Source organism: Telopea speciosissima, chromosome 5 (genome assembly GCF_018873765.1).
Source record: "Telopea speciosissima isolate NSW1024214 ecotype Mountain lineage chromosome 5, Tspe_v1, whole genome shotgun sequence".
NCBI classification, from domain to species: Eukaryota; Viridiplantae; Streptophyta; class Magnoliopsida; order Proteales; family Proteaceae; genus Telopea; species Telopea speciosissima.
In genome coordinates this window covers 53867404-53894681 of record NC_057920.1, presented here as the reverse complement: position 1 = coordinate 53894681, position 27278 = coordinate 53867404, and the positions used below count along the sequence as shown (strand labels likewise).

General features: G+C 38.7%; 3 protein-coding genes across 3 annotated transcripts in view; 1 reads left to right on the top strand and 2 right to left on the bottom strand.

Moving 5' to 3' along the window:
- Nucleotides 1-7390: 7390 nt before the first annotated feature.
- LOC122663075 lies at nucleotides 7391-9865 on the bottom strand. Its single transcript, XM_043858782.1, has 5 exons — nucleotides 9347-9865; nucleotides 9240-9251; nucleotides 8722-9101; nucleotides 8286-8559; nucleotides 7391-7603 (listed from the first exon to the last, which is right to left on the bottom strand). Exons 1-5 carry the CDS (start codon nucleotides 9863-9865, stop codon nucleotides 7391-7393), a joined length of 1398 nt encoding a protein of 465 aa, XP_043714717.1.
- Nucleotides 9866-14081: 4216 nt separating this feature from the next.
- LOC122663074 (F-box protein FBW2-like) lies at nucleotides 14082-27198 on the top strand. Its single transcript, XM_043858781.1, has 2 exons — nucleotides 14082-14458; nucleotides 26745-27198. Exons 1-2 carry the CDS (start codon nucleotides 14082-14084, stop codon nucleotides 27127-27129), a joined length of 762 nt encoding a protein of 253 aa, XP_043714716.1. The 3' UTR covers nucleotides 27130-27198.
- LOC122661353 (DIS3-like exonuclease 2) overlaps nucleotides 16632-27278 on the bottom strand; it is a 44080-nt gene continuing 33433 nt past the window's right edge. Inside the window, exons 8-9 of the mRNA XM_043856720.1 lie at nucleotides 24964-24973; nucleotides 16632-16644 (exon numbers count right to left, since the gene is read on the bottom strand). The gene's annotated coding sequence lies outside the window, so the exon portion shown is untranslated. The remainder of the gene's footprint in view (nucleotides 16645-24963; nucleotides 24974-27278) is intronic.

The window sequence follows — 27278 nt, the reverse complement described above, 5'->3', positions numbered from 1 at the left end:
TATTCCTATATGATTTACAGTAAATAAAGTAGTTACATGCCTGATTACAGCCTTGTATGCTTAGTTCTTTTGATGTTTGGACCCAATCCATCAATCCATTAGTAAAACATGATTAGAAACCCTTTATGCTACCATATTAGCTTGATTATGAGTGATCCTACCCCTCTGGAATCATCCCAAGTTGAGTTGGGATGACCCCAATAGCCAAAACCAGATTTTAAATCCAAAATCCCATGTTCAACAGGGACTGGATGATGCACTGGGCATTACACCCAAACATCCAGTGAAACGCCCAATGAGACTATTTGAGGTTTGATTTGATTTGATTCCAGCCCTTGGGATCATCACCCACAGGCCTAGGACAGTTTGAGGAACCTTGTCACTGTCTCCAAAGTTTGTGGGGACCCTACATGTGTAAGCCATGTGGTGGAATTCATGAGATATAATGTTTTATATCTCTGGGTGATGCACTGGGCGTTTGACCAAAGACCCAGTGTAAGTTCTAGAGAATTACAACTCAATATTGTGTACTCAGATCTGTTTTCAATCAAACCTAGACCAACCCTAGGACATTAACCCATCTAAACCATATTTGACATGTTCTAATGGTCCGGTTAACATAGGTTATAACCCCCGAACATGAGGTGCAGTGTCAGATACCGACTGGGACAGAGCTGACTGAAGAGCAAGCGGGACTAGTACAAGGTGAGTGGAATTACACCATACGTGTAGGTGTAACATAACTAATGAGTTATGATAACAATAACAATTTATTTTTCTGTCTTTATATTTATATTCTCATGTTCTATTAGAATTATGTTGAGAATTGATGATGCAATGTTTGCATATAAATTGTTAGCCTAAATAGCTGGCAACCCCACATCTCCTCCCAAGTTGGCCGGGCCCAAGGGAGAAGAGAAAGAGGAGGACAAGAGATGGAGAGAGTGGGTGGAAGAAGGAAGCTCACCAAGGTAAGCTCCCCAAATCTAGCTCTCCCCCATTTCTCTTTGATTTTGATGAATTTCCTTGAGCTAGGGCTGACCAAGGGTTCCATTTGGGAGCTCTAATGATGCTAACCTAAGCCTCTAAATGCTGCATTTGCAACCATGGCTGTGGAATCCCTGGTTTAAAGCTTTCAAACCTAACCCTTGGACCAATACGAGACCCAAACCATGTAGGATTTTGGATCCTTAAGGTGAGCTTAGGACCTAGTGACCCTAGGAAGGCTTAGACACCTCCCCCTTATCCCTAAGAGCTTGGGGCACTCCAAGCTTCAAACTAGAGCAAAAGCCCTCTGAAATCTCGGAAGAGACTGTTGGTGGACGAATGACAGAATCCACCAATTGTGGTACCGTCTGTCAGTCCGCCCAGTATAACCTTTGTGTGTTGGACTGCCCGGATGAAGGAACGGATTCACTCTATTTGCCTCCGCCCGGGGCTTGTTGCTCTCGAGTGTGTCTCAGGGATTGAACGGATGCAGGGGCAGACCTAAGAAGCACATCCGCCCGTTAATCCGCTCCCTTTTAGTTATGCCTCAGGTGTCGAACGGATGCACGATCGAATTCAAGTGAAATGTTCCGCTCGCGGGTCCGCTCGCTCTATCTTTGCCTTTTAGCCTGAACGGAGTCAGGGACGGATTCACCTCTGCTGAAATCGTCCATGAGTCCGCTCGTGCTGTCCTGGTTAAAATCTGATTTTAACCTAGAGGGCCTAGCATGGGACCCTTCTATGCATGCTTTAATGATTATTTTTGTATTCCTAGGCCACCCAACTCAATGGATAGCGGGGAGCCCAGGTGAGATTCATGTCTCGTGTTAGGTGAGTGGGTTCTGGGTGATTTGTTGGGCTTGAATATATATTTAATATGAAATCTTAAGCATGCTATTATATATCTATAAGCATTGTGCGCATTGCATTATTATCCAAATGTGATATGTTGTGAATGTGATATTATGCTCACCATTGTATCGGGCTACGGTGCCGGGTGTGCCGGTATCGGAACCCCAATTTATTTAAATTATGAAAACTGCTGCATGCCATCCTAATCTGTATGTGTCGTGCCGTGCTAGTACCCGGGTACTAGATGGAATGGGATGTTGATGCACCCGGAATACCTCTCGGGATGATAGGACTTGCATATACTATATCTGCGGTTAGGATGCTTGTTCTCTTATGCTACGACCCTTGCCAACAAGGATTTATGTGTTGGATAGTTTGAGCACCTGTGGTCCGTGGAGGTGGGAGAGGCCAGGATAGGGGTAGTGATGGCTATCAGGGTTTGCCACTGGGTGGTCATGATGGCTTCTACCGGCGTAGGTCCCCTTGTGATAATTGAGGTTTCACTGGGGCGATAGGATAAGTGACCCTTAGTGTCTCCCGAGTTATCACAGTAGCATATAGCCCGCAGAATGGGATGCGGTTGACACCACCTGACTTGTACGATATCATTAAAATTGCTAGTCTAGATGCCATAGTCGGCTTGGAATTGAGGCTAGAGGTGGCCCGTAGAATGGGATGCGGGGCACCACCCGACTCGTACTATGTCATATAGAATGCATATGGCTAGGGTATCATCACCCGTACTATGAACCATTGCCAACAGGGGTTAAGGTGTTGGATGTCTATGAGAGAACTTATACCAAAGGTATTTACTCGGTTGGGCACCCATCTTCAAGTAAGATGGTATCACAGGCTAATCACAGAGGGCCGGTCGGGCTAACCTTGGGAAGAGATGCTGGAGCCGACTGGTTTTCTCTGATAACTCAATGGATGTATCACGGGAAGGGGTTAAAGACCCACACTAGGGATACATGTATTGGGGATTGTAGTAGCACTATATCTGCCTTAGTTTTGTCTATTAGGTGGCTTAATAATAACAACGAATATCATTCATATAGGCTTATGGTTGTGCTTGCATGTGCACGTATGGTTTATATTTCATTCACGGGCTCGGGGGAGCTCACACTCTTGTATATTTTCTTTTACGTGATTTTGCAAGTACTAGTTTGCCAATGGACGATGAAGCTATTGATGGAACTGTAGATCTTCCTCATGTTGTTGATCTATGAGAATTTTGTTATTATTTGAGTTTCTCTCTTTCAAGAAGTGTAATTACCATGATAAAGTGCTTTTGAACATAAATGGATATGTATACAGTATAACATAGGTATTTGGGATTTTATTATAAATGATATAAATCATCTATGGGTAGTTCGATTTTTCGTTGCACTCTAATATTCGTTTATTATCTTTTTACCCTCATTGTGTGGTTTGTGATATGTAAGTACTGCTTCTGGATCCTTGGGGATTGAAGGATGTCGTAGGATATCCGGGTCACTTGCCTAAATCCTCCCAAGGGGTGGTTTGGGGCGTGACAAGTCGTGGATAGATTTTATTGTGTAAATGATATTTAGAGGTCACTGATGTTAATGAAAATGTACAGTTACAGGGGACATCCTGTCAAAATTTTAAAAAAAATAATAAGAAATTTTACGTTGTTATTTAACGGTGTCTCGCAAGGACCTACACCTATATCTTTCTCGTATTTGGGGGCACCTTTATGAATATAATAAATAATTGCTCATAATGGGTTCCTAACATATACAATTTTCCAAATGGGTATAAATGAAAAGTTTTAGGGATGCGACAAAAAATTTTGGATCCCCAACCGCAGAGGCTGGCTGAAATAGTGGTGATGCTAGTAAGCAAATAAGGAATTAAGTAGTATATTCTCTTACTTACCTATGTATTTAAACTTGTGGAATGCAAATAACATGTGTTCATGTTGTAATGCAGCTAAATGGTGGGGTGTTGTATGTGAGTTCAATTGAAAATTTGAAGAGGATAGCAATCAAGGTCCTATCCTAGACATGTTTCGCCTCCGGCTATGAGCGAAACTGGAGTACATTTTCACTCATCCACTCAAAGAGGTGTAATCGATTAGGTTCCCAATGCCTAGCTGACTTGGTGTATGTGCACTATAACATGAGGCCAAGGATGCAACACATATGCCTGGATATGGAGAATGACTCTTCCTAGATCGAGCTCGTCGACGTTTTCCAAATCAAGTCAGATGATGTGGATCCTATTGTGGCTTGAGTTAGGGACAGAGGTGAGTCAGTGATGGATCAGCCTAGGGGTAGGTCTGACCCACATATTTCCAGTGAGATTCGTGTTAATGTGAGTGAGTACATGGCTATAGAGGGTCTGATACACTCAAAGACACTCTAACTGTTCGAACCCATACCTGGTGTAGATGATGAGGACCCTGATTGGTCCACTTTCTTCAGGTAGTCAGCTGACTCAACTTCGCACACTGTCTACTCATAGAAGTGATGGAGACGATGACAATGACAACGATGATGATGGTAGTAATGGTGGTGAGGGTGATATATATGAAGGAATGCGAGTGCAATATGATCAAGGAGAGGAGATGCAGGAGGCGCAACCGGAGCCAGTTTGATTCACTAGGGAGAACCAATTTGATCATGCCATATAGGATATAGACACAGAGCACATCCATCCACAGCCTACACAAGAGGAAATCGTCACCGATTTGGAGCAAATAGGCAGGCTGACTGTATGGACATTGATAGCTTGTCTAGAACTATGAGTGGGATGAGTGCAAGGGAAAGCAGAGGAAGAGGGAATTGGTGTGCCCCATCTCAGAGTACAGTTCATATGAGCATTCCATTGGCGTTGGGGAGCATGGATCTTCTTCATATGTTCCTAGTTTTAAGTATGACACATACTCACAATCACAGGGACATATTGGATCAACCTTTGTCGACAGTTTCTTCGACTACCCAACCCACCAACCATACATGCATCCACATGGATCTAATGAGAGTGGCTAAATGACTAGTTCTTCACATTATGGTATCCTATACCTTAGGATAGGTTATATACAGTATTTAGATGAGACCATTTACAGTGCAACTGTGGAGAACTACTATTGTTTCTTCTTGAGCACTATGACGTGGAATTCAAATGTCATGCAGACAGAGGACAATGCAAGTCGTCTCCCATCGGACCATAAGTGGACTCAATCCACCACGTCATAGTTCATATCAGTAGGCAATCACTTGTTGGGAGTTGGGACTTGGGAGACTTATGTATTATTGTTCACTGTACTTGGTAGTTGGTATTATTGACTTATTGTTTGGAGTTGGGAGTTGGGACTTATGGTATGTATTATTGACTTATTGTTCACTATAGTAAGTAATGTAGTTTGTAGTATTCTAGTAGAAACTTTAAGTCTTTAACTATTTCCTTTCAAGATTTGGTGTCTTCATCCATTATTTCATAATTTACTTGTTTTACTTGGAAACAATGTGTAGAATAGGTAATATTACATTAAGGGTTCGGCCTTTACTGCCAACTAAGGGTTCAAATCCAAAACACCAAATTGAGTGGTTTTTGTTTTTTTTTCAATTTGAATATTTAAATATGTTTGTTAAGCCTAAAACAAGCTTCCCTTAAAGTTTCAGAGCCAACTATGACCATTTGCCATCGAAACATATTTCCGAAACAAAAAAAAAAAAAAAAAAAAGAAGCACCGTCCCACCAAGACCTAAAGATTTTGACAGACTCAATCTGGTTGAGTCGACTGTTCTAGATGAGTTTTTGAACCAAGCCTTTAATACACCAAAACATATAACATCTGACTGCAACACTGAGGATCTCTCAGGTCAGGAGACTAGAGTACGAGTGGTGAGAGTCTTATGAATAAGATACGATAAGCGACATTCCATGCAAAATTTTCATAATTATCTGATTTGATACACATAACATATAAATAATTAGATTTATATTTTCGGGATCTCATTCATAAGAAAATATACAATGTAACAACCTTATAAACCAAAGGCCTAGTTCAGCTCCTAGCTATGAACGATTTAAAGATCAAACCTTAATGCACAAACCATCACAGATTCACATATGAGATGACCAGATTTAAATTCAATTTGGCATACTTGGAAAACCAAGTTTTTTTACCCGACTCGTCTTTAAGAAAAACATGGTGTCTTGGCCTTGTCAAACCCTATCAAAATGAGTCACATTTTCTCTTATTTTTCAATGCGATGAATATGTATAAAAAATATAATAGTAAATTTCTAGTACACCCCCGAGGTTTGTTCACCTATCTTATAGCCCTCTTGTTATAAAACCTTACTCACGGAACCTATAATAGATGGAATACTTGATCCATTATAGTCAACAGGTTAAGTGATGATGTCAGCAAGATATGAAATGAGTAAATGTCAAAAATACCTCTTTTACACTCTTTAAAATAACCAAAGTGGAAATTACAATTGTATTCTTAATTTCATCTCCAACCTTGAAATAAGAGTTGGAGATGCCGACTGTTGGAAAGAAGACCGTTGGAGTTGCAGGCGATGAAGCTCTAAGACCGATAAAGCTCCAACACCATTAAAAATCCAGATCTTATTCTAAAAGCTGATCCTGCACCTCTATGTTAGTTCCATCCCCTTCTGAAACTGAAGCTCTTGCACATCCATTTTAGTCGATTGAAACCTCCAGATTCTCTCGCTACTCTCCGGCGACTGAAAATCCTACAACTTTAAGGTGAGTAAATTCCTGCAACTTTAGCATCTGTTTTGTTCTGGTCATCAACCGTATACGAACCCTAGGTTATTAATCCTTTGAATTTTTTTCAACCGAGAAAATTTTTTTCTAGGTTAATCTGTAGAATTTTTTTTTCTGGTCACTAACCCTTTAACCCTTCTCAGTCAGATTAATGTTTTGAATTTGTTCCACTCTAGTTCCATTAACTAGAGTGAAAAAATGGAAATTTTAACACTATGTATCAAATTTTTTCCACTATTATAGATAAGAATGGCTTCAGCTTCTAGTACAAACAATACGTCGGGTTATATCAAATTGGAGAATAAGAAATGCCATTGTGGACATAGAGTTATAGTGGAGATATCGAAATCAGAGAAAAATCCAGGAAGGCTCTACTACAAATATGAAGTGGATGCCAATAACTTTCGAAAATAGATGTACCCAAATGATGTTCCAACAAGGTCAGCTCTGATGATAGATTCAACAAGAAACAACTCTGTTGCCAACAATCATGTGGCTAACAACCCTAGAAGTGAAAATGAACAGTTGAAGAAGAGCACAGTGAATCAAATGTACAAGATGCTTGTTGTAATGATGTTTACGGTTCAATTTATAGTAGTCTTGTCTGTTATTAACTTTATAGTGATGATTGTAAAATAACTGATGGAAGTTGTAAAACCCATTTTGTTTAATGTTCTATGAATTGGGGTCTAGTTCATTGTCAAAGATGGGAAATAACAGGTAGTAGATCCCCTCCCAACATCTCAATCCCTTGAAAGGTTTTTAAAACTTTGAATTGTCTTCAAACATTTTGGCATCCTAGAGTCCCTGTCTCCAGATGCAAGGCAAACAAAAGCATGATCAAAAGTGTGAAATCGGGATTCAGTCCCAATAATTCAAGGTCCTTAACATCACTATTCAAAATTAGAACTGTTCTATTCAAGGCAATGCCAACAATAGCAGCAGCAAGTAAGCATGAGAAAACCAAGGAACTGTATATACTATTCAAGGCAACCTGCTGAACATCAATATTCAAAATCGGATTTTACAGACTACACCTGTTAACATCAAGATTCAAAAATGAAATTTCCTAATAATATGCATTTGCCCATCAATATCCTTATTCAAAATTGAAATTGGACTATAAAGAATACACCTGTTGAATATATCAAGATTTAAAATTGAAATGAGGTAAATGCATAGACCATTCAATCCAAGGCAACACTTGATGAAATTCCAAAGTCACAATTCCAAAGTCTAGGAGGTAAATGCATAAACCCCTTAATACAATAGTCACAATTCCAAAGTAGCCATACAAACATCCACTCCAAAGTGGGTAATACAAACATCCACTTCAATAGTCTTAATACAAACATCCACTTTTCATAAACAAACCGAAAAAAGTTCTCGCAAAACTAAATAAAAGAAAAGTAGTCTCATTTCTTCTTCTTTGTTGTCAATCTCTTTGCTCTCATCTTTGCTGCAACGGCATCCATTTTGGCTTGTGTCCTTGCTTGGCTACTACTCTTCGCAGTGGTAGCTGAAGAAGATTGTGACCTGGTCACTCTCTAAGGGTTGCTGGTATCACACTAACTCATATTATCATGATTTCTCTACATAAGCAATAAATATATAGGGTTAGTTAAACATGTAAATACAAACGTTATAAGTATATATTGAAGCATAAATAGTAATACCTTCACACCAACTGTCTGACTAGAAGATGCCCTTTTGTCCTTCATTGGAGGTCTCTTACATTTTCTCTTATTATGGCTTACCATGTTACATTTGCTACATCTGAGGCTTGTTGATCTCTGACTGGATTCTCCATTAAGTGCCTCATCAGGATCCTTCCTCCTACTTTTTTGTGGTCTACCTTGAATCCTCCTCAGCCTTGGAGACTGAACCACACCATATATAGGACCATCTTCTCTCAAATCAGCTAGATCATCTAGAGGATGGAACATCTCCCTATATGCATCCATATATTTATCCACAGTGTATTATGCATCACAATAGTCTTCAATTTGATACCTCTCACTTGTAATAGCTGATGCCGCATGCTTACAAGGTAGTCCAGTGACATCCTAAACTTTACAAGTACGGGACCATTGTCTCAATTTTACCATAAACCTTCTTCCACCAAGCTCTATGACCTCAAATTCATCATCAGCTCCACCATGACTAATACAATCCCTTGATGTTTCCTGGATTTTGATTAATTTTTTTCTCACCATTGGTGTAATTGTACCGTAGAAGCTTTGGCCCTTATGAAACTTATGATACATTCTATCCATTAGTTTCAATCTCAGGGCATCAATTAAGGTGAGAATGGGCTTGGTCCTAATGGCTGATATCCATTGGTTGAATGAGTATGTCATGTTGTTGGTAATATATTCACTCTTCGGTCCAACATCAAAAGCATGTCTAGCCCACAATTTTTTGGGATCTTTGATCAACCACTCATATATTGTAGTATCCATGGATTTGATGGCATTGATTTCAAATTCAACCTGATTGATAGTACATACTGAAGAGGCAGTCCAAAAGTGTTTTCTAAATGCGTCATCTGGATATTTTTTCTTGAAATTCTAATAGAGATGACGACTACAACATCTAATGTGGGCATTTGGGAAGATGGAAGCAATAACATCTGCTAGACCCTACAAACATAAACATGCATTTTAGACATCAGTTACATATTAGTATTACATTGATAAGCAATGAACATGGTTCAATATGAAAGTACAGTACATACCTTTTGTTTGTCTGACATGAAATTCAACAACCTTTTAGTATCCTCTGGGTCTATGACATCATGTAAGTGATTTAGGAAAAACAACCAACTTTCTTTGCACTCCACCTCTACTACAGTATATGCAACAGGGAACAACCCTTTGTTCCCATCCACTGATATTGCTGACAATAGTACTCCATCATACCTGCCCTTGAGGTGGCATCCATCAATACCTAGAAATGGTGTGCACCCCTTCAAGAAATCTCTTGCACATGCACAGAAACAAATGAACACTCTCAAAAACACAGGATCAACTGTATCCAACTCATGCTCTTGTCTACTCTCATACTCTATTATGAATTTACTCCCAAGGTTTTTCTCCAGAACCAACCCATCATATGCAGGTAACCGAGCATAGAATTTTGAATAGCTACCTTCATTTATTTCTTGAATAATCCTACGTGCCCTGTAGATCCGTTGGTAAGGAAGTTGAATATGATATTTTTGAAGCAGAAACTCATTAATAGCAGTGGGCTTCATTTCATGATCAACCTTGATAAGATGGGCAATTTTTTTTTCAACCCAACAAATTATAGTATGCTTGATTGTCTGTTTCCATTCACATATGTGCTTACTTTCATAAAACTTTGTTTTGTATGTCACACCATCAACAATGGGTGATGCATGAATTCTCCAAATACAACCCTCTGCAGCATATTCAATATTCACTCTATTTCTCTCATTTTTATTAAATTGCATCTAAAACCCTTCTTACACCATAAAATCTTGGAGGGCAACCTTGAACATGGTTACATTATCAAATACCTAACTTAACTACAATTTCACTTTTCCTTCATCTTTACTTACATCTACATTGGTAAACTGTCCATAAAATTCTTCAGAATCATACCCATCCAAATCACCATCATTCATGTCCCCTTCGGCTTCATACTCTAAACCATCTTCAACACTCAAACTATCTTCTTTTTCACTTTCTTCATCCCATTCATTGTCACTTTGATGTACCCATTCATCATTAGTACCATCACTCTGGCTACCAACATCAACCTTTTTTGTCAAACCTATGTTGGTACATGCTACATTCTCACCAACCTCATAATTTGCATTCAACTCCAAGGGAGTTGCACCACTTCTATTAGGCCTCCCTGTATATCCAATGGAAATACTACTAGTCCTTGAATTATCAGTAGCAGTAGGCTTAGCAGTTGCAATAGCAGCAACAGTACCAGTACCACTACTAGTGGCACTGGTAGTAGCCCTACATACAGTTGGACCCCTTCTCACTGACTATTTTCTCCTTCTATCTGACCGAGGTTGTTCTCTGTAAACAATGTCATTGGGGTGCCATCTAATCATATTCACCCCAAAATCACCAAATATGCTATAGACCTCTACATCGTTTGTCAACTCCTTTTCCTCATTAGTTGGGAGTATAGCTTTCACCTTGAAGGTCACATCATGACCTATAGGGACATGTTTGATTACTCCATTGTATATGTCCGAGACCATGTCCAAGTAGCCATATGTATCCTTGTCAAAAAAAAAATTTCCCTTTATCATACACCAATTGAACTCAACTTCATGTACTATAGTCCATGGAACAAAAACTCGATCGAAACCTATCGAAACCACCGAGTTAACTCGGTTTCCCAGGTTTCAGAGACGAATTGAAGTGGGATTTTATAAAATCCCTGGATTCGATCGGGTTTTGATGATTCAACCAGTTTCAACTATATTTTGGTGGTTTCGACACATATGCCCATCGAAACTAGGGAAAACTTGGCTCGAAACTTGGACAGACAGGTATTTATGCTAGAAACTGTCAGAAATCAGGACAGACACTTAGTTATATCTAATATCATTTAAGTAAATGTTTCATTTACTTAAGATATTATTCATAAATAAGCAAATACCCCCTATTTGAATCCAATAAAAATAGTTAAAAAATCAAATTCCAAAAGGAAAAAAAGTCAACCCTAGTTCAATAACAAAAACTGGATTTTCAATGGTAAGTGCAATTTTCAACTTTCTAATGCTGAGATTTTTCTCAAATCTAAAAATTCCATAAATGTCAATATGGGAAAACATTGCTAAAAGCCAAAAGTGCGGTAAAATATTCATTTGTTTTGATGTTCAAAAAAATACTTTCATTCAGATTGATTTTGATCGCATTCGCGCACACTAAATTAAGTTTGACTGGTACATAACTCCTTTAATATAAATCAGATTTAAGCAATCTTGGACTTATTGGAAAGCTATCAAAACAAAACTTTCTAACAAATCCAAGATTGCTTAAATCTCATTTATATTGAAGGAGTTATGTTCCAGTCAAACCTTATTTGATACCATGTCCAAGAACAATATATAGTATTAAACTTGGATCAAAACCACAAGTAATATTTTTAGTGTTCTCTATGTGAAACTAATGCATGAATTGAGTTTAAAATGTCAAAAATAGGCAACACAACAAGAATCAGGGCAAAAAACCAACTTCTGGGCCTCGAAACCAAGGTTCGAGTTAGCCTGGAGAAAGTCCCAAGTTTTGACCGAGATATGGTCGAAACCGAGATGAACTCGTTTTCTGGCTGGTCGAAACCTAGTCGAAACTCGAGTTTTAGAACCTTGCTATAGTCATTGCTGTACAATTGACAAAATGTAAATTATAAGACATAAGCATTCAACATGAAATACAACTAATTCATGTAATTAATTCATTCAATTTAACTCATTTAAACAAACAAGATGCTTCAACTCATTTAAATCAATAATTAGTTCATAACAGATTATATGAAGGCAATTCAATGAAACTAAGTATTGTCAAGCAGATAGAGGATATAGGGCACACGAATTAGGGAATTAAGAAACATAATATACCTGCAACATCTACTATCGATTGAAGCTGGATAGTAATTTAGGGCAAACGACAATGGCAAGGTCAATGGCTATATTCAATTGTTTCCAACCTTAAATGGGTACCTTCGATTGAGAGGGGAAAGTGATTTAGGTAAAACATAATAGGATTTAGGGCAAAATTAAGGATAGATTTAGGTAGAGCAAAGTGTATCTGCGATTATGGAATGCAATTTTTTGGTCCTTCCTCATGCAATGGCGACAATGATTGTGCACAACACTTGCGTGATTGAAGAAGAGGTGAAGAAGAGGATGGCGGTAGTCCTTCACAATGATATGGCTACCCTAGCAGAGGATGAAGAAGAGATAGAAGGAAATAACAGAAAATGGCGACATCCCGGTCCTTCCTCACGGCAATGGTGACAATGGCGGTGCACAACACTTGCCATTGTGAAGAAGAGATGAAGAAGATGATGGCGGCAAAGGGTTGTTTGATTTCAAACCTGGCAGAGGATGAAAAAGAGAAAGAAGAGTAAAGAGGAAAGAGGATCGATTAAGGAGGAGTGTAAAAGGGGTATTTTTGACATTTACTCATTTTATATCATGCTGACATCATCACTTAACCTGTTGACTATAATGGATCAAGTATTCCGTCTGTAATAGGGTTCCATAAGTAAGGTTTTATAACAAGGGGGTTACAAGATAGGTGAACAAACCTCAGGGGGTGTACTAGAAATTTACTCAAAATATAAAAAAGATACAGAAAAAATAGGAAAAACAGAAAAATAAATTAAAATAAATTAAAGGGATCACATTTCAATGCATTTTAAGTTTATACCATTGAACAAGAGAAGATAGTCGAGGAGTTGAGGGTTTCTTTATGGTTTTTTAAAAAATGATTAAACTCGTTAAATTTGTTGGGACTCAGGTAAAAATAACGAGTATTACGCCAGATTTGATATGATTTCTATTTCAATTTCAGATTGATTTCATGAAATAGTCAACAAATAGATTTTTTGTCAAGAAATTGAAGTTGTTTTAGTTGCATCAATCTGAAATATTTCAAGAATAAGAAATCCATTTGGTAGTTCAATTTCTGAAAATAAATTCTCTATATTTCTTTGGGAGAGGGTGGTGGTAGTGGTGGCGTGATGGTAGCGGCGGCGATGGTGAGACAATTAGGAGAAGAATGGTGATATTTTATTTGTAATATAAAATTACTACTTTCCCCATCAAATTAACCATGTGTTCAATAAAGAGTAAGAGTAAAATCAATTTTGATTTTAAAATTGAAACAACTTCTCAATTATTTCATATATTCCATTTGATTTATATTTTATTGAAATAAGGTGCAAAAACCTAATCAAACAAAACAATTTTTGAAAAAGATATTAACCCATGAAATTGAAATGAAAATTATATCAAATCGCGCCTTATTTGACTCGGACGATTTATGATCGAATCCCAGCATATTTTCACTGGACCTTTATCCGCTGTTGTGCGCATCGTGCAGTGCAGCAGCAGCCATGTGCGCATAGTGGAGCCCGCTATGCACACATGGCCGCTACTATGTCGCACGATGCACACAACAACGCTCCAGCATTTCCGCTAGTGACTCTTTTCCAAATTTTTAAATCTAACTTTGATGATTTGCCGAAGTCAAAACCCGATTCATCTATGAAGTCACTTAAATCATATTCCTTTAACCCCCAAAAAAAAAATTTAATTATATTCTAATTGGGTTTAATGAACATACAATCCAACACGTGGCACGTGGTCGCTTCCTCTCTGTCTCTCTTTCTCTCGGATGCCAAGTGACCTTCTTCTCCTCTAAAGAAATCCTCTCCCCCAACTTGCCGTGGAAGAGTTTTCACCTCAAATTCTAATGGAGACAAGGATGAATAAGAAGCATAAGATGCTCTTTGCCGGTGGGAAGCAAACCATCACTGCCGATGCCGGCTCAGTCTCCCAATCGGGCCCTTGGGATGGGTTGAGCCTTGAATTATTGGCTCTTATATTTGCGTGTATCGCCTCGGACGAATTGGTCCAGTCTGTTCCCCTCGTCTATAAGTCGTGGCGTAATGCCGTTACTAGACTCTATTGCTGGACCGTCATCGATGTCGAAAGATGGTGTCGGCGCTGCAAGCACTCTGATCGCATCGACTCTGTTGTTCGCAAGCTTGTTGATCGCAGCAGAGGAATGGTTAATCGCTTCTCTGGTTACAAGCTCGGTGAAGCTGGATTCTCCTCCATCGCCAACTGGTAATGATAATCCCTCTTCTTTATATCTCAATTCAAATTTTTTTGGTTGGTATGATTAGAGTAGTTTCTAGGGATTTAACTTGAATTGCTATAGTACCGTGGTTCAAAGTTTCCAATTCTATGGTAATCTTCAATTCACTCTTAAAATGACAGTGAGGTCAATTGGGTTGTCAGTTTATATGATCAAAATGTCGTCTTTACCCTTACATTGTACTTTTTTGAACTTTGTATGAGAGAGTTCAGGTAGTGAATTGAGGAAGAATTAGGAGCTTTTTTTTGTGTTGTTTTGTTACTTTTTCGTAAATGTTTGGCTGAAAGAGAAAATTCCCAAAGTTTTGTTCATTTTCATGGGGAAAAAACTTTAAAGTTGCAGAGTTAGAGTCAATTGGAGCTGTATTTGAGGTCAGTACGATCAGTCTTATCTCATCATAGATTAGTCATTTTGTCCATTTCTTGTTTGAACTAAATCCCGGAGTTTTGTAGTAAATAGAGGAAGAATTACAAACCTTTCCAAAGTTTTTATTGCCTTTTTGTGCTTGCATGACTTTGGAATCAATGTCTTGATGGTTTCTACAAATACCATTTGAGCCTGGTTGGGCAATAATTGACTGTATAACCCCTTGTAGATTGCAAAGTGTTTGGAATGGTATTTGTAGGATTTAATTCCATTTCTTTTTGTTTTTGGGAAGGGGGGGTGGAGAGGGGGAGGGTACACTCTAATGCAGTCAAGTTGGAGTATTCTGGTTAATTAGACCTATATTTGATGTTAAAATGGTGAAAAATGTCTTCTTTCAGCCTATATTAGTTTTGTTTCTGAACTTTGTGTGAGAGTTTAGGGAGTAAATTGAGGAATAAATTACAAACCATTCCATAGTTCTATTGTCTTTCTGTGCTTGGATTTTTTGTGGGAACAAAATTGATGTTTTCTGCAATCATAATTGATCTTCTTTATCATCATTTTTAGATTGCATAGGTTTTTTGACGGAAGTTCCGAACAGTTCTTTGATGGACAGAGGAAGAGGCCAAACTGTGACCATTTTCATGAGAAAAACCAGTCTCAATGGCTCAGTGTAGTAGAGTCAATTGGAGCTGTGTTTGAGGTTAATATGATCAAAATGTCTTCTTCCACTTATAATTGAGTTTTTTTTTTTTTTTTGTTGTTGTGGGGGGGGGGGGGGGGAAGGTTTTATGGACATGCTCACCCATATGGAATACATGGACGGGCACACTTATGTTTACCATATGGAAGGCTGATGTGGCAGTTCCAACCGTTAGATGTATAGGGAATGATTTGGGTTGGCCACACGTCAAATTTCAGCCTCAAATTTAAACATTAACGCTTCCATGGATTGGCATACCCTCCCATGGATCATCTTAGTAGTCCATTCACCCTCTTTTCAATCTTAGATTTCTCAATGCTTTGTATTCCCACATGGCCAATTCCATTTGGGCTGAACACATGTGAGCAGGGGGACCTATCCAAAAAATTTCAGTCCCATCCAACTTGCCATGACTAGATGACCATCTATTGATTCCATATTGGTGTGCCCATCCATAAAAAACCTGCTCTCCTTTTATTTCTTGAAATTCATCTGGGGTCATGGGCGGTAAATTGAATATGCATTACAGTCCTGCCCATGGGTTTATTGTCTACATGTTCTTGCATGATTTGTGGAAACTAGATCATCATGTTTTTTGCAATTCCATTTAGTATTGTTTCGAAATTACTGACAGATTGCGTTGTTTTAGTACAATAGTGTTTATACCTTACTGTCTTAGGGTATTTATGCTTGTAACAGTTTCTGATCTAAAACAACGAACAATATCAACAAAAAGGTAACATCAACACTGACAAGCTATTTCTTGGTAATAGGATCGTAACATTTATAGCCTTTCTGGGTATGAGAGTATCCGAGGAAGACACTTTTGATAGCCTGAGGAGACAAATCTATCAATGTCAAGATTCAAATTATAAACAAAACAGATATAACCGAACACTGAGGGAACTGATGATAGTATTCGGTTAGTCAAATAACAAGCAGTCAAAACAGAATCAACCGAAAGAGTCTTAACAACAACAACAACATAGCCTTATTGAGGTGGCCATAATCTTTGCAATAATTTTGTAAGCAAAGTTGCCGAGACTACTATCAACAGGTGGAAGGATGGTTTTACTAAAACACGTTCTAGCTTCGATGCCAGTGTATTTGTTATCCTGCATTGAGGTACCCAAAATGGTTATGATAAGCTTCTACACAATCTGCTCCAACTTCCTTTGGGGATCCTCGGACTATGGCAAGAGACACCATTGGGTGAGTTTCAAAAAAATTTGTAGGCCCAAGGGGGAAGGGGGCCTTGGCCTTCGCACTCTAGAAGATATGAATGCAGCCTATAGGTTGAAGAGACTATAGAGAATGATGTCAGAAAAGTCATTATGGACGGATTTCTTTAAAGCAAAATTCTTGAAAGGAGAACACATTGTTCTAGCCCAACCCAATCGAATTGGGTCTAGAACGTGGTGGAAGGTGTTGCAAGTGCGTGACAAGTTCCTATCAAATTGTAGGTGGTTGATTGGCAGCGGTAATGTCTTGCTCTGGTTGGACGATTGGCTAGGTGTGGGCCCTTTAATAGATTTTGTGGATAACGCCTTGCAAGTGGATCCTAGTACCATGGTGAAGGATGTGCTTAGCGAGGAGGGGAATGGGATAACGATTTCTGAGCAGGATTGACTCTCTGATGTGCGCAATAAAATAGTTGGGGGGAACTTCTTCATCTCAAATAGGGATGATAAGCTGGTGTGGACACCAAACTCAAATGGAGCTTTCACCTAAATCAGCATGGCACTCCATCCGTACAAGGTCGGCAAGTGGTGTCTTATGCCAAGTGGTGCTTGAATAGCTTATTGTTGACCAAGGTGGGGTTCTTTACTTGGCAACTTATGAATGGAAGGATCCCTTCGGATGAGGAATTGATGAGACTTGGGGTTCCTATGGCTTCTAAATGTAATCATTGCGGCGAGCCCTGGAGGGAAACCACTAACCACATTTCTTGTATGGCGGCACGGCAGCTAAAGTGTGGGCTTATTTTGTAGATTACTTGGATGTGGAGATCCTTCCATCCCAAAATACGAGAAGCAGGCTATCCTTCCGGCATTCTAAGGCCTCATCAGGGGAGTGTGTCAGTTCATCATCGGTTTGGTTCCTTCGCTGATTGCTTGGGAGCTGTGGAAAGAAAGAAACAAGAGGAGACATGGGGAGGAAAGAAGGGCTGCTTCGATGGTTATTGCTAAGGTGAGATTATGGCTGCATGAGTTTACCTACCCTCCTAGCCTTGGTAAGGACCTCTCCTTGAAGGAAGATTTAATCCTTCAGGTGCTTAATGTTACACCTCCCTACCGACGACAGAAAGCACCCATTCCGGTGTACTGGTGCCGCCCCTTGAGTTGGGTGAAGTTAAATATTGATGGCGTGAGCAAGGGTAACCCAGGGCCAAGTGGAGGTGGGGGAATTGTGTGGGGAGCCAATGGTAATATGTTGATTTCTTTCTCCAACTTTTACGGGTCTGTTCTATAAGCATGGCGGAATTGAGGGCCCTCCGAGATGGCCTTAAATTATGTGTTGATATGGGTCTTGTTGGCTGCCAAGTCGGCTCGACTCTGCAACCACGGTGCAGTTTATCACTCGCAAAGCATGTAGCTTGTGGAACTGTTGGTTCCTTTTCCAAGAGGTTATGGACTTGGTTGAATCCTAGGGGTTAATATTTGCTTCACTTATAGGGAGAGTAATAGAGCAGCAGATTTCTTGGCAACTTTGGCATGCTCAAGGACTAAAACTCGTGTTTCGCTCGAGGATGTTATTCATGAGAACTCCAGAGGATCATGAGAGAGGATAGAGCGGGTCTCCCTGTGTTTGCGTATGTAGGGCTTTTGATTATTGTTTATTGTGGGAGGGGTTATAGTTTAATTGAGAATAGAGTGTTGAGAGAGTGTTCTCCTTTGGGCAGGGGTAAGGCGGGCTATGTCCCCCCCCCCTTTTTTGTATTTCTTTTTATTGGTTTATCCTTAATAAAATCTTAGGGGCTGGCCCGGGTCCCATGTGAAGTTTGGGTTAAAAAAAAAAAAAAACTAGTCTGTTGAATAATACCACACATAGAACAAAAGGATAAAATTTTATGTTGTGCGTATTCCAGAGCATTGTAACACCAAACTTGGTTTTTATTTCATTATAAAATTCCTAGAAGGCAAACAAGAATTGTGAAACGATATTTCAATAAATATAATCAAGTCAAACAAGAATGATTATGCACAAAAGTAACAAAATACAAGAAACCAGACCAACTTTCAACACGACATGGAGCCCAAATATCTGAATGAACCAAAGAAAATAATAACTGACTCCTAACTACACCACAAGAAGGAAACATTGTATGTTGATGCTTGCCCAACTCGTGAGCTTCACACTCAATACAGGAAATGAACTTGCAACTAGGGATCATCTGTTGAAGCTTAGAGAGAGAAACATACCTAACTGATAATTCAAATGAGGAAGGAAAATATTACTGGAAGAGTAGAAGTGGCTATATAATATAAAGCATCTTCAAGATAGTAGAAACCATCCTTTTCATGCCCTCCACTAATTGTCTTTCTTGTTTGCAGACCCTGAAACACACAAGATGAGGGAAAAATGTAATTATTGAATGTTCACGGATTACCCGTGACCCAGACCTGGATCCAGATCCGGATACATTAAAGTGTTCAGGTTCATTATTCACATGTTGCACATGTGATTTGGCTATGATTTTATTTCCTTATTATATCTGATTATAAATAAAGAGGTTGTGGGCACATTGTTCCCAAACCACATTCAAGCAATTCCAAATGGTATCAGAGCAGTCAGTGGTCACAATATCGAGTCCCCTTGGGAGCGGGCAGGTGTTGAATTATTTATCCACCCGTGTCCCCCTTTGGATAGTCCGCCATGTTAGAGCTCCTGTATGGTATACATATTGTTTCCTCCCTTTCCTACAAGGTTGACCTTTCAGAGGAAGCGGTTTCAATATGGTATACATATTGTACAATGCGTTCTTCAGATGACAAACATTTCCCTCTGTCTTTGAAGTAGTAAACCCAGGTGGAATCTCTATGTAGACTTCCTCTTCCAGATCACCATGGAGAAGGCATTCTTTACGTCTAGTTGTTGAAGTTCCCAGTCTTGGTTAACAACATAGGAGATTATCACTTTAACTGTATTCATCTTCGCAACTGAGGCAAATGTTTCTTGGTAATCAATGCCGTGGATTTGTGTAAACCCTTTTGCGACTAATCTGGCCTTGTACCTCTCAATAGACCCATGTGCCTTCTGCTTGATGGCAAAGACCCATTTGTAGTCAACTGGTTTGTTCCCCAGTGGAAGAGATGTCAATTCCCAAGTGTTGTTCTTTCCTTGAACATTCATCTCCTCATTCATTGCTTCTTTCCACTTCTGTTCAGCAATAGCCTCCTGCCAAGAGTTAGGAATAGAGATAGAGGATAGGGAGGAAACAAATACTTGAAAGAAAGGAGATAGAGAATCATATACGGATGCTGACTGGGCTGGTTGCCCTGATGATAGGAGGTCTACATCAGGGTGTTGTACCTTTGTTGGAGGAAACTTAGTCACTTGGAGGAGCAAGAAGCAATCTGTTGTTGCTCGATCAAGTGCTAAAGCTGAATTCAGGGCCATGGCACATGGAGTTTGTGAGTTACTATGGTTACAAGGTCTTCTACATGACCTATACCTTCCCACAACTCTTCCCATGCGTCTCTACTGTGACAGCAAATCAGCCATTAGTATAGCGCACAACCCAGTCCAACATTACCGTACCAAACATGTAGAGGTTGATAGGCACTTCATCAAGGAAAAGCTGGAGCAAGGAGTTATATGTGATCCGTTTGTGCAGTTTAGTGATCAACTAGCAGATGTCCTTCCTAAAAGTCTTTGTCATAAGTCCTTTTCTTCTATTATTAGCAAGTTAGGCATGCATGATATATATATACCAACTTGAGGGGGAGTGTTGAATGTTCATGGATTACCCGTGACCCAAACCCGGATCCAGATCCGGATACATTAAGTGTCCAGGTTCATTATGCACATGTTGCACATGTGATTTGGCTGTGATTTTATTTCCTTTATTGTATTGATCTCTGATTATAAATAAAGAGGTTATGGGCACATTGTTCACAAGCCACATTCAAGCAATTCCACACTAACTGAATAGCTTAAATATTTAGTAATTTGATTCACAGAAAGAAGATTAAAAGGTAATTGAGGCGCATGGAGTATAGAAGACAAGGATATAGATTAAGTATGATAAACAATACTATGACTAGATATGAGAGTAGAAATTCCATTAGCGAGAATAATTTAAGAAGAATGATAGTTTGGAAAGGATGAGAACACATTTGACTTACCAATCATATGAGAAGTAGTCCCAATCAATTACTTAAAAAGTAGGAGACGAAGAGGCATGTAGCGTTGTAGCACCTGTATGGCCTATAGTAGCAGTGAATGAAGAGGTGGATCACTCAAGCTGTTGGACATGTTTAAATAACTAGATGGTCAAATCATCATGAGACACAAATGCTTGACCAGCTCCAAATGAAGAAGCAACGTTAGTATTATTTGATGAAATTATCTAGTTGTTATGTTCACCAAGGTTTGCCATATTTAACCCAACACTTGTTAACTGTATGAGTAACCTTGCCATATTACAAACACCGTCATAAGGCTTGGTCTATTTGCCATCCTCTTAACTCCACCAATGCCACATCCTTGACCTCCCCCTGATCCATGACCTTTTCCAGGAAAAAACCAAACCACCAGCCACAAAGGTGGAGCTGTCCTTAGAAGAGGAAAATGAATCAAACTTTGTGAGAGAGGGAGATACAATTAGGGATGTAAATGGATATCCAAAAATCCGAATCCGTTTAGGCATAATTCAAAAACTCGCGAGATCTCGGTTTTTCAGGAAGTCGAGACAAATTGTTATACGATTTCTCAAAGTGTAATTTCTCGGTCAAGATCTCGCGAGATATTGCCGAGATCTCGACATCTCGACCCAATCTCCTTTATATGAGTACCAGATCTCGAGTCCTGGGCGAGAACTCGGTGGGAAATGTTGGTATACTTGGAAATCTTGGGAGACACCTATTTGTTGGTATACAAACACTTATTTATGCCAGCAATCAGGACAAACACTTATTTATGCCTAATATCATTTAAGTAAATGTTTTTGTATTTCATTTACTTAAGATATTATTCATAAATAAGCAAATGTCCCCCTATTTGAATCCAATAAAAATAGTTCAAAAAATAAAATTCCAAAAGGAAAAAAAGTCAACCCCCCAGTTCAAGAACAAAAACTGGATTTTTTGCGGTAGGTGCAATTTTCAACTTTCTAATGTTGGGGTTTTTCTCAAATTTAAAAATTCCATAAATCTTAATATGGTAAAACATTGCTAAAAACCAAAAGTGCGGTAAAATATTCATTTGTTTTGATGTCCAAAAAAATATTTTCATTCAGAGCGATTGTGACAACATTCACGCACACCAAATTAAGTTTGACCGGTACATAACTCCTTCAATATAAATCAGTTTTCAGCAATCTTGGACTATCCTCGAACCATGTCTTTACTGCTTGTGCCTAGAGAAGGTATTTGGATGCACCATTAAGTTTAATGACAGTGACTTGGATATTAATAGAGTCGATAGAAGATTTTGAATCACCCATTAAATATATATAACAATTGACATAGCAATAGAATTAACAAGTAGCAACTATGGAGATCACAATGCCAAACACAGATGAGAAAAGAACACTCCTGTAAACAAACTGCAAGCAATATACCCAACCAATAGTAGAAGATGTAAGATGCCAGAAACAATCCTTACTTTAGATTAGTAACAAAATAATAAAACAACCAATAATCAGTTGTAGGGGTCAAAGATATAACCATATGTGACCAAACACAGCAACAAGCCAAAACTGCAGGCAGTACAAGAAACCAGTAGTAAGAGAAAAGCAATCGCAGCCAGTTAGCACTTCAGATCAAGATAAAATCAAGGTCAAGTAGTGGGTAGATATAGTAGACCCTAAGCCCAAAAACTTAGGCCAATTCAACAGTTGGATGAGTGGCTATAATAGTGGATCAAAAATAAAAACTTAAGAAAATTGAATTTTGTAACTGTCAGAAACAACCAAATCACTTATCTGATTAGCACTAAATTTCGATCGATGGTAGAACCTTGTTCATGGAAATAAACCCTAAAATTTCTCACACATCCATTGGTCATATAGGAAGATACATCCAATTAAAGGTTGCAGCCAAAAGAGAAGAAGAGCATCCAACCACAAGCTATAGAACTTTGTAATCCTTCATGTGCAAGGTGTAGACGCCTATAATCCTTCATGCACAAGGTAGTACACTGGTGCATCAATCTTAATTGCCATAGGAAACCCTAGCTTTGCATATTTTATTAAATAGGATTTCACTCACAAACAAAATAGCATAGGTAAAAAAGAGGAAACTCTAATGGGATTCTCAAAACAAGAAGATGGATCAATGTTATTGATTGTTTATTGCTCTGATACCATGTAACAGCTAAAGGTCTAAAACAATCAACAATTATGATGCATGAACAAAGAGAGAAGGGAACCAAGAGGGAAGAAGAAGAAAGAATTGAAGGTAGCAAAGAAGAGTGCTACCGATTTGAGAGAATGGTGTTAACCTCCAATCGGTAGTGGTATGTGTTTCTTTATAATAAATATATGCAGTAACCACCACACTACCCCTACTACTTAATGTTCCCACTTATATGACCTAATAAACAATGGTCTGACAGGTATACCCTTGCAGTAGAACACCTTAACTCTTAACCATGCTTTTATCCAAAGCGAATTAAATGCACAATAATAAAAATACAGAAAAAGAAGGGAATTTTGTTTTTCATAAATAGCACTAAAAAGAATTAATTAGCAATTTTTATCTATATTTAAGTGAATCCTGAGATAAATGCCAATCATCCTGAAATTTTCCCAATTATTCAAAAATTATTTGTGAATTTACTAACTAGTCTTGTAACACTGAGGATGGTGTTTCAAACAGAGGTTGATCTTGTTCATTTTTGTAGTGGGAGATTCCTAAAGGAACTACGTATTCTGATGAGGAATGTGACTGACAAGATTTTGGAGAAGCATTCGGGGTCTCTCACAATGTTAACTATCTTGGACATCAGCTACTGTTTGAAGATCACATCCAAATGGCTTGAAGCCTTGGGGAAGCTTTGAAAGTCCTTGGTTCAATTGGGGAGGAATATGCCCCTGATAGAGTGGGTGCAAGCTACAGTAGGTATGGTGCCAAGGTAGATAATGGGGAGGCCATGGTCATAGCTGATACAACATGAGCTATGCCAACTTGAACTTGTATATGGTGATCCTGGTCTTGATGCCATCCTTACCAACTAAAGAGGTGGGTGGTGAATGTTGGGGCGTGAACTTTTGAGGGAGATGTCTTGCACAAGTTTGAGTGACTTGCAGCCTTTAAGAGCCCTTTAGATAACGATTATTATGATGCACATTCTTGAGACAGTGATTGGTGGTAACCTAGGGTTTCAAAACCCTAATTAGCTTTCTTAGGTCCCACCCTAAACTATTAAAGTTCCTGAACAAGCAAACCAGGGGCAATTTCATATTTTTAGATCAGTTCTAGAACTTTCTTTAAAGGTAAAATAGGAACAGGGGTGAAAAGGTAAATAATTCTTCAGAGAAAGACATCTCTGTTAGAAGTGGGGTGAATAAGTGAATTAGAAAAGAACTCAGAAAAGGAGGGGCTATAAAACAAATAATGGAAAATCTGTCCTTATATATAAAAACAAAGAAAATTGTTCTTCTTCAACCTCATGATACATGCTATCGAGAGTGTGAAACATCTTGGGTTTGATCTAGCAGTCTCAAATAATAGAACAATCAATCTGAAACTTTGGGATTGAACTTCTAAACCCTTAGAGATCTTGAATCCACCCAATGCTTGACAAGGACAACAAATGATGATGCAAACCCGAGAGGGTAAGCAAGCCAAGATCGAATCTGGAAGAGAATAGGTAGGTATGAAAATAGATAGCTAGGTTGTAGTGCTGGAGTCCCACCAGTCTACCAGCCGTAAGAGTCCCACCTGGGTTGCTGAGTTGCACAGCTCTTGTTTCTAACAAGGGTTCTCACAAGAGGGTTTTTGTTTTCAAAATTCTAGGTTCCAAAGAACAGCCCATGGTTTCATTATATAGAGGTGAGGCATTCAAAGCCCTTGGGATACATCAACTTACATTAAATAGACTTTTAGATTTTCAACACCTAGAAACTAAAAGCAAGACATAGATAACATCCCCAAGATATAGGTAACTATAACCAAGAAAGTGACTTAGAAAAGCTAAAAGACTCTTAATGACTAATAACTAATACCCAAGAGCATGAACAACCTCATAACTCCATCTAGGAAACTGAAAAGACACATAGTAAGAGTAAATACTAGCCTAGGAAAATGAAAAGAGAGAACCACTGGGTTTAATTCACCCAGGCCAGCATAGGTGTCGACCTGTGGGCTGGGCCTTTTAGGCTTGGTCCTGCAGGTCCTGCGGGCACAAATCTGGCCTTGTGCTGGGCCTGGTAGGCTAGGCCTGGTGGCTGGCTGAAAGCCCTGCATCAAATGATTTATTTAAAGATGAATTCCTGAACTTGGATCTGGAAGTAAAGACAGAACCATATCTAGAACCTGATTCGGTTCTTGCAGATGCTTGATCCTTTCAGTTCCAAACTGCAAACCAAAACCAGAGAAAATATGATGGGGAAAACTGCCAGATTCAAGAAATAATGTAAACAAATGCTCAACCACTTAATGAGATCAACCCAAGCTGTATTTACAAAGTTACGGTGATTGAAAGATGGAGAAATTTACTTAAACAAAGTATCAAGTGTAGCGGGAAAAGGGCTATTAAACTTGCCTCTCTGTGAAGTTATAAACCAGGAAAGGAATTGATTATCAGAGAATAAAACAGCAACAAACAAGGTTCTAGTACCAGGTTGTGACCCTGGGAATTACCACACAGACTAATTGCCCTCTGCATTACACAGCTAATTTGACCCTTATATATAGTTTGAACTTCTCTTCTCTTCTCTTCTTGAGCTTAGATTGTATCCTCCTTCCCTCCCTCCCCAATGCCAAAAAAATATTAGTATTTGAGCGTTTTTGTCAATTTGAGTATGATGCAATAACAATGTCTTCTTTCATCCTGGATTTTTTATTCCCCCTCCTGAACTTCATCTGGGAGTTAAGGTTTAGCTAGTACATTGAGGAAGCATTACAAACCTTCCCACGGTTACTTTGTTTCTTTGCTTGCATTGTTTATGGAAACAAAGTCTTCTTGTTTCTGCAATAACATTTGAGCTTGTTTGGATGCAACAATTAACTATTTCTATAGCCACTTCTAGATTGTAGAGTTTTTGGAACAGTAATTTATAAGGATTTAATTCATTACCTTTTGTCTCTGGTTGGAGATTAATGCCCATATATATTCCGGTCAAGTAGAGCTGCTTTTGATGTTAATACGATCAATATGTCTTCTTTCACCCTAGATTAATTTGTTTTTGAACTTTGTCTACTAGTTTAGTTATTAAATTTAGGGGAATTACAACCCTTCTTTGCATAGGTTGTGTTTGTTTTGCCGTTAAATATTTTTTTTTGGGATTTATTTAAAGTTAATACAAAATTGTATAAGGATTAGAAAGGGTGAAACGGATTACTGAAATGCAATAAAAAAAAGTTTGAAACAATATTCATTTTATAATTCAGGATGATGTTATCCCAAAATAGTGATGGTAGATTGATCATTGGGTACTCTTGGTACCCATGGAGGACTCCATCCTCATCATATGGCCGGATTCTTTCCCTCGCTCTGTCATGTTCAAATGTTTTTATTGGTCATGTAGAACCCCAACAAAATGCCAAAATGATAGAAAATTTTAAAAAAAATTATAGATAATAATTTTCCTTTACAATATTTGATGGTGAAACAAACACAACCATTGTTTGTATGTTTTATGGAAATAAAATCTTGATGTTCTCTACAATCACAGGTGACCTTATTTATGAGCACCTGTAGATTTCTAGTTTTTGGCAGCATGAGTTTTGAACAATTTAATTCGTTATAGTTACTGAAGATGGTGTTTCTAACATTGATCAGTCTGTTTCTTTTTGTAGTGGGAGATTCTTAAAGGAACTTCGAATTCCAATGAGTGATGTAACTGACAAAATTGTGGTGAGGTATGCGGAGTCTCTCACGATGCTGACAGTTTTGGACATCAGCTACTGTTTGAAGATAACATGCAAAGGGCTTGAAGCCTTGGGGAAGCATTGCAAGTCCTTGGTTCAGTTAATGCGAAATATGCCACCATCAGAATGGATGGAAACTGCAGAAAGAACGGTGGTGCCTAAGACAGACAACGGTGAGGCCATGGTCATAGCTGATACAATGCAAGGACTTAGCCAACTTGAGCTTGGATATGGCTGTCTTGGTGATCCTGGTCTTGATGCTATCCTTACCAACTGTAGAGCCCTCACTCACCTTGATATTCATGGGTGCTAGGGTGTGACCTTTCAGGGAGGTCTTGTGGAAAAATGTCTTCGAATAGATGTCTTAAAGACTCCTGGGATAACGACTGGGATAACGTTTGCCGCTAGTTTGTCAGTTTACAATTTCTTCTTATAGTAAGAGGATGTTTTTATGATTTCTTG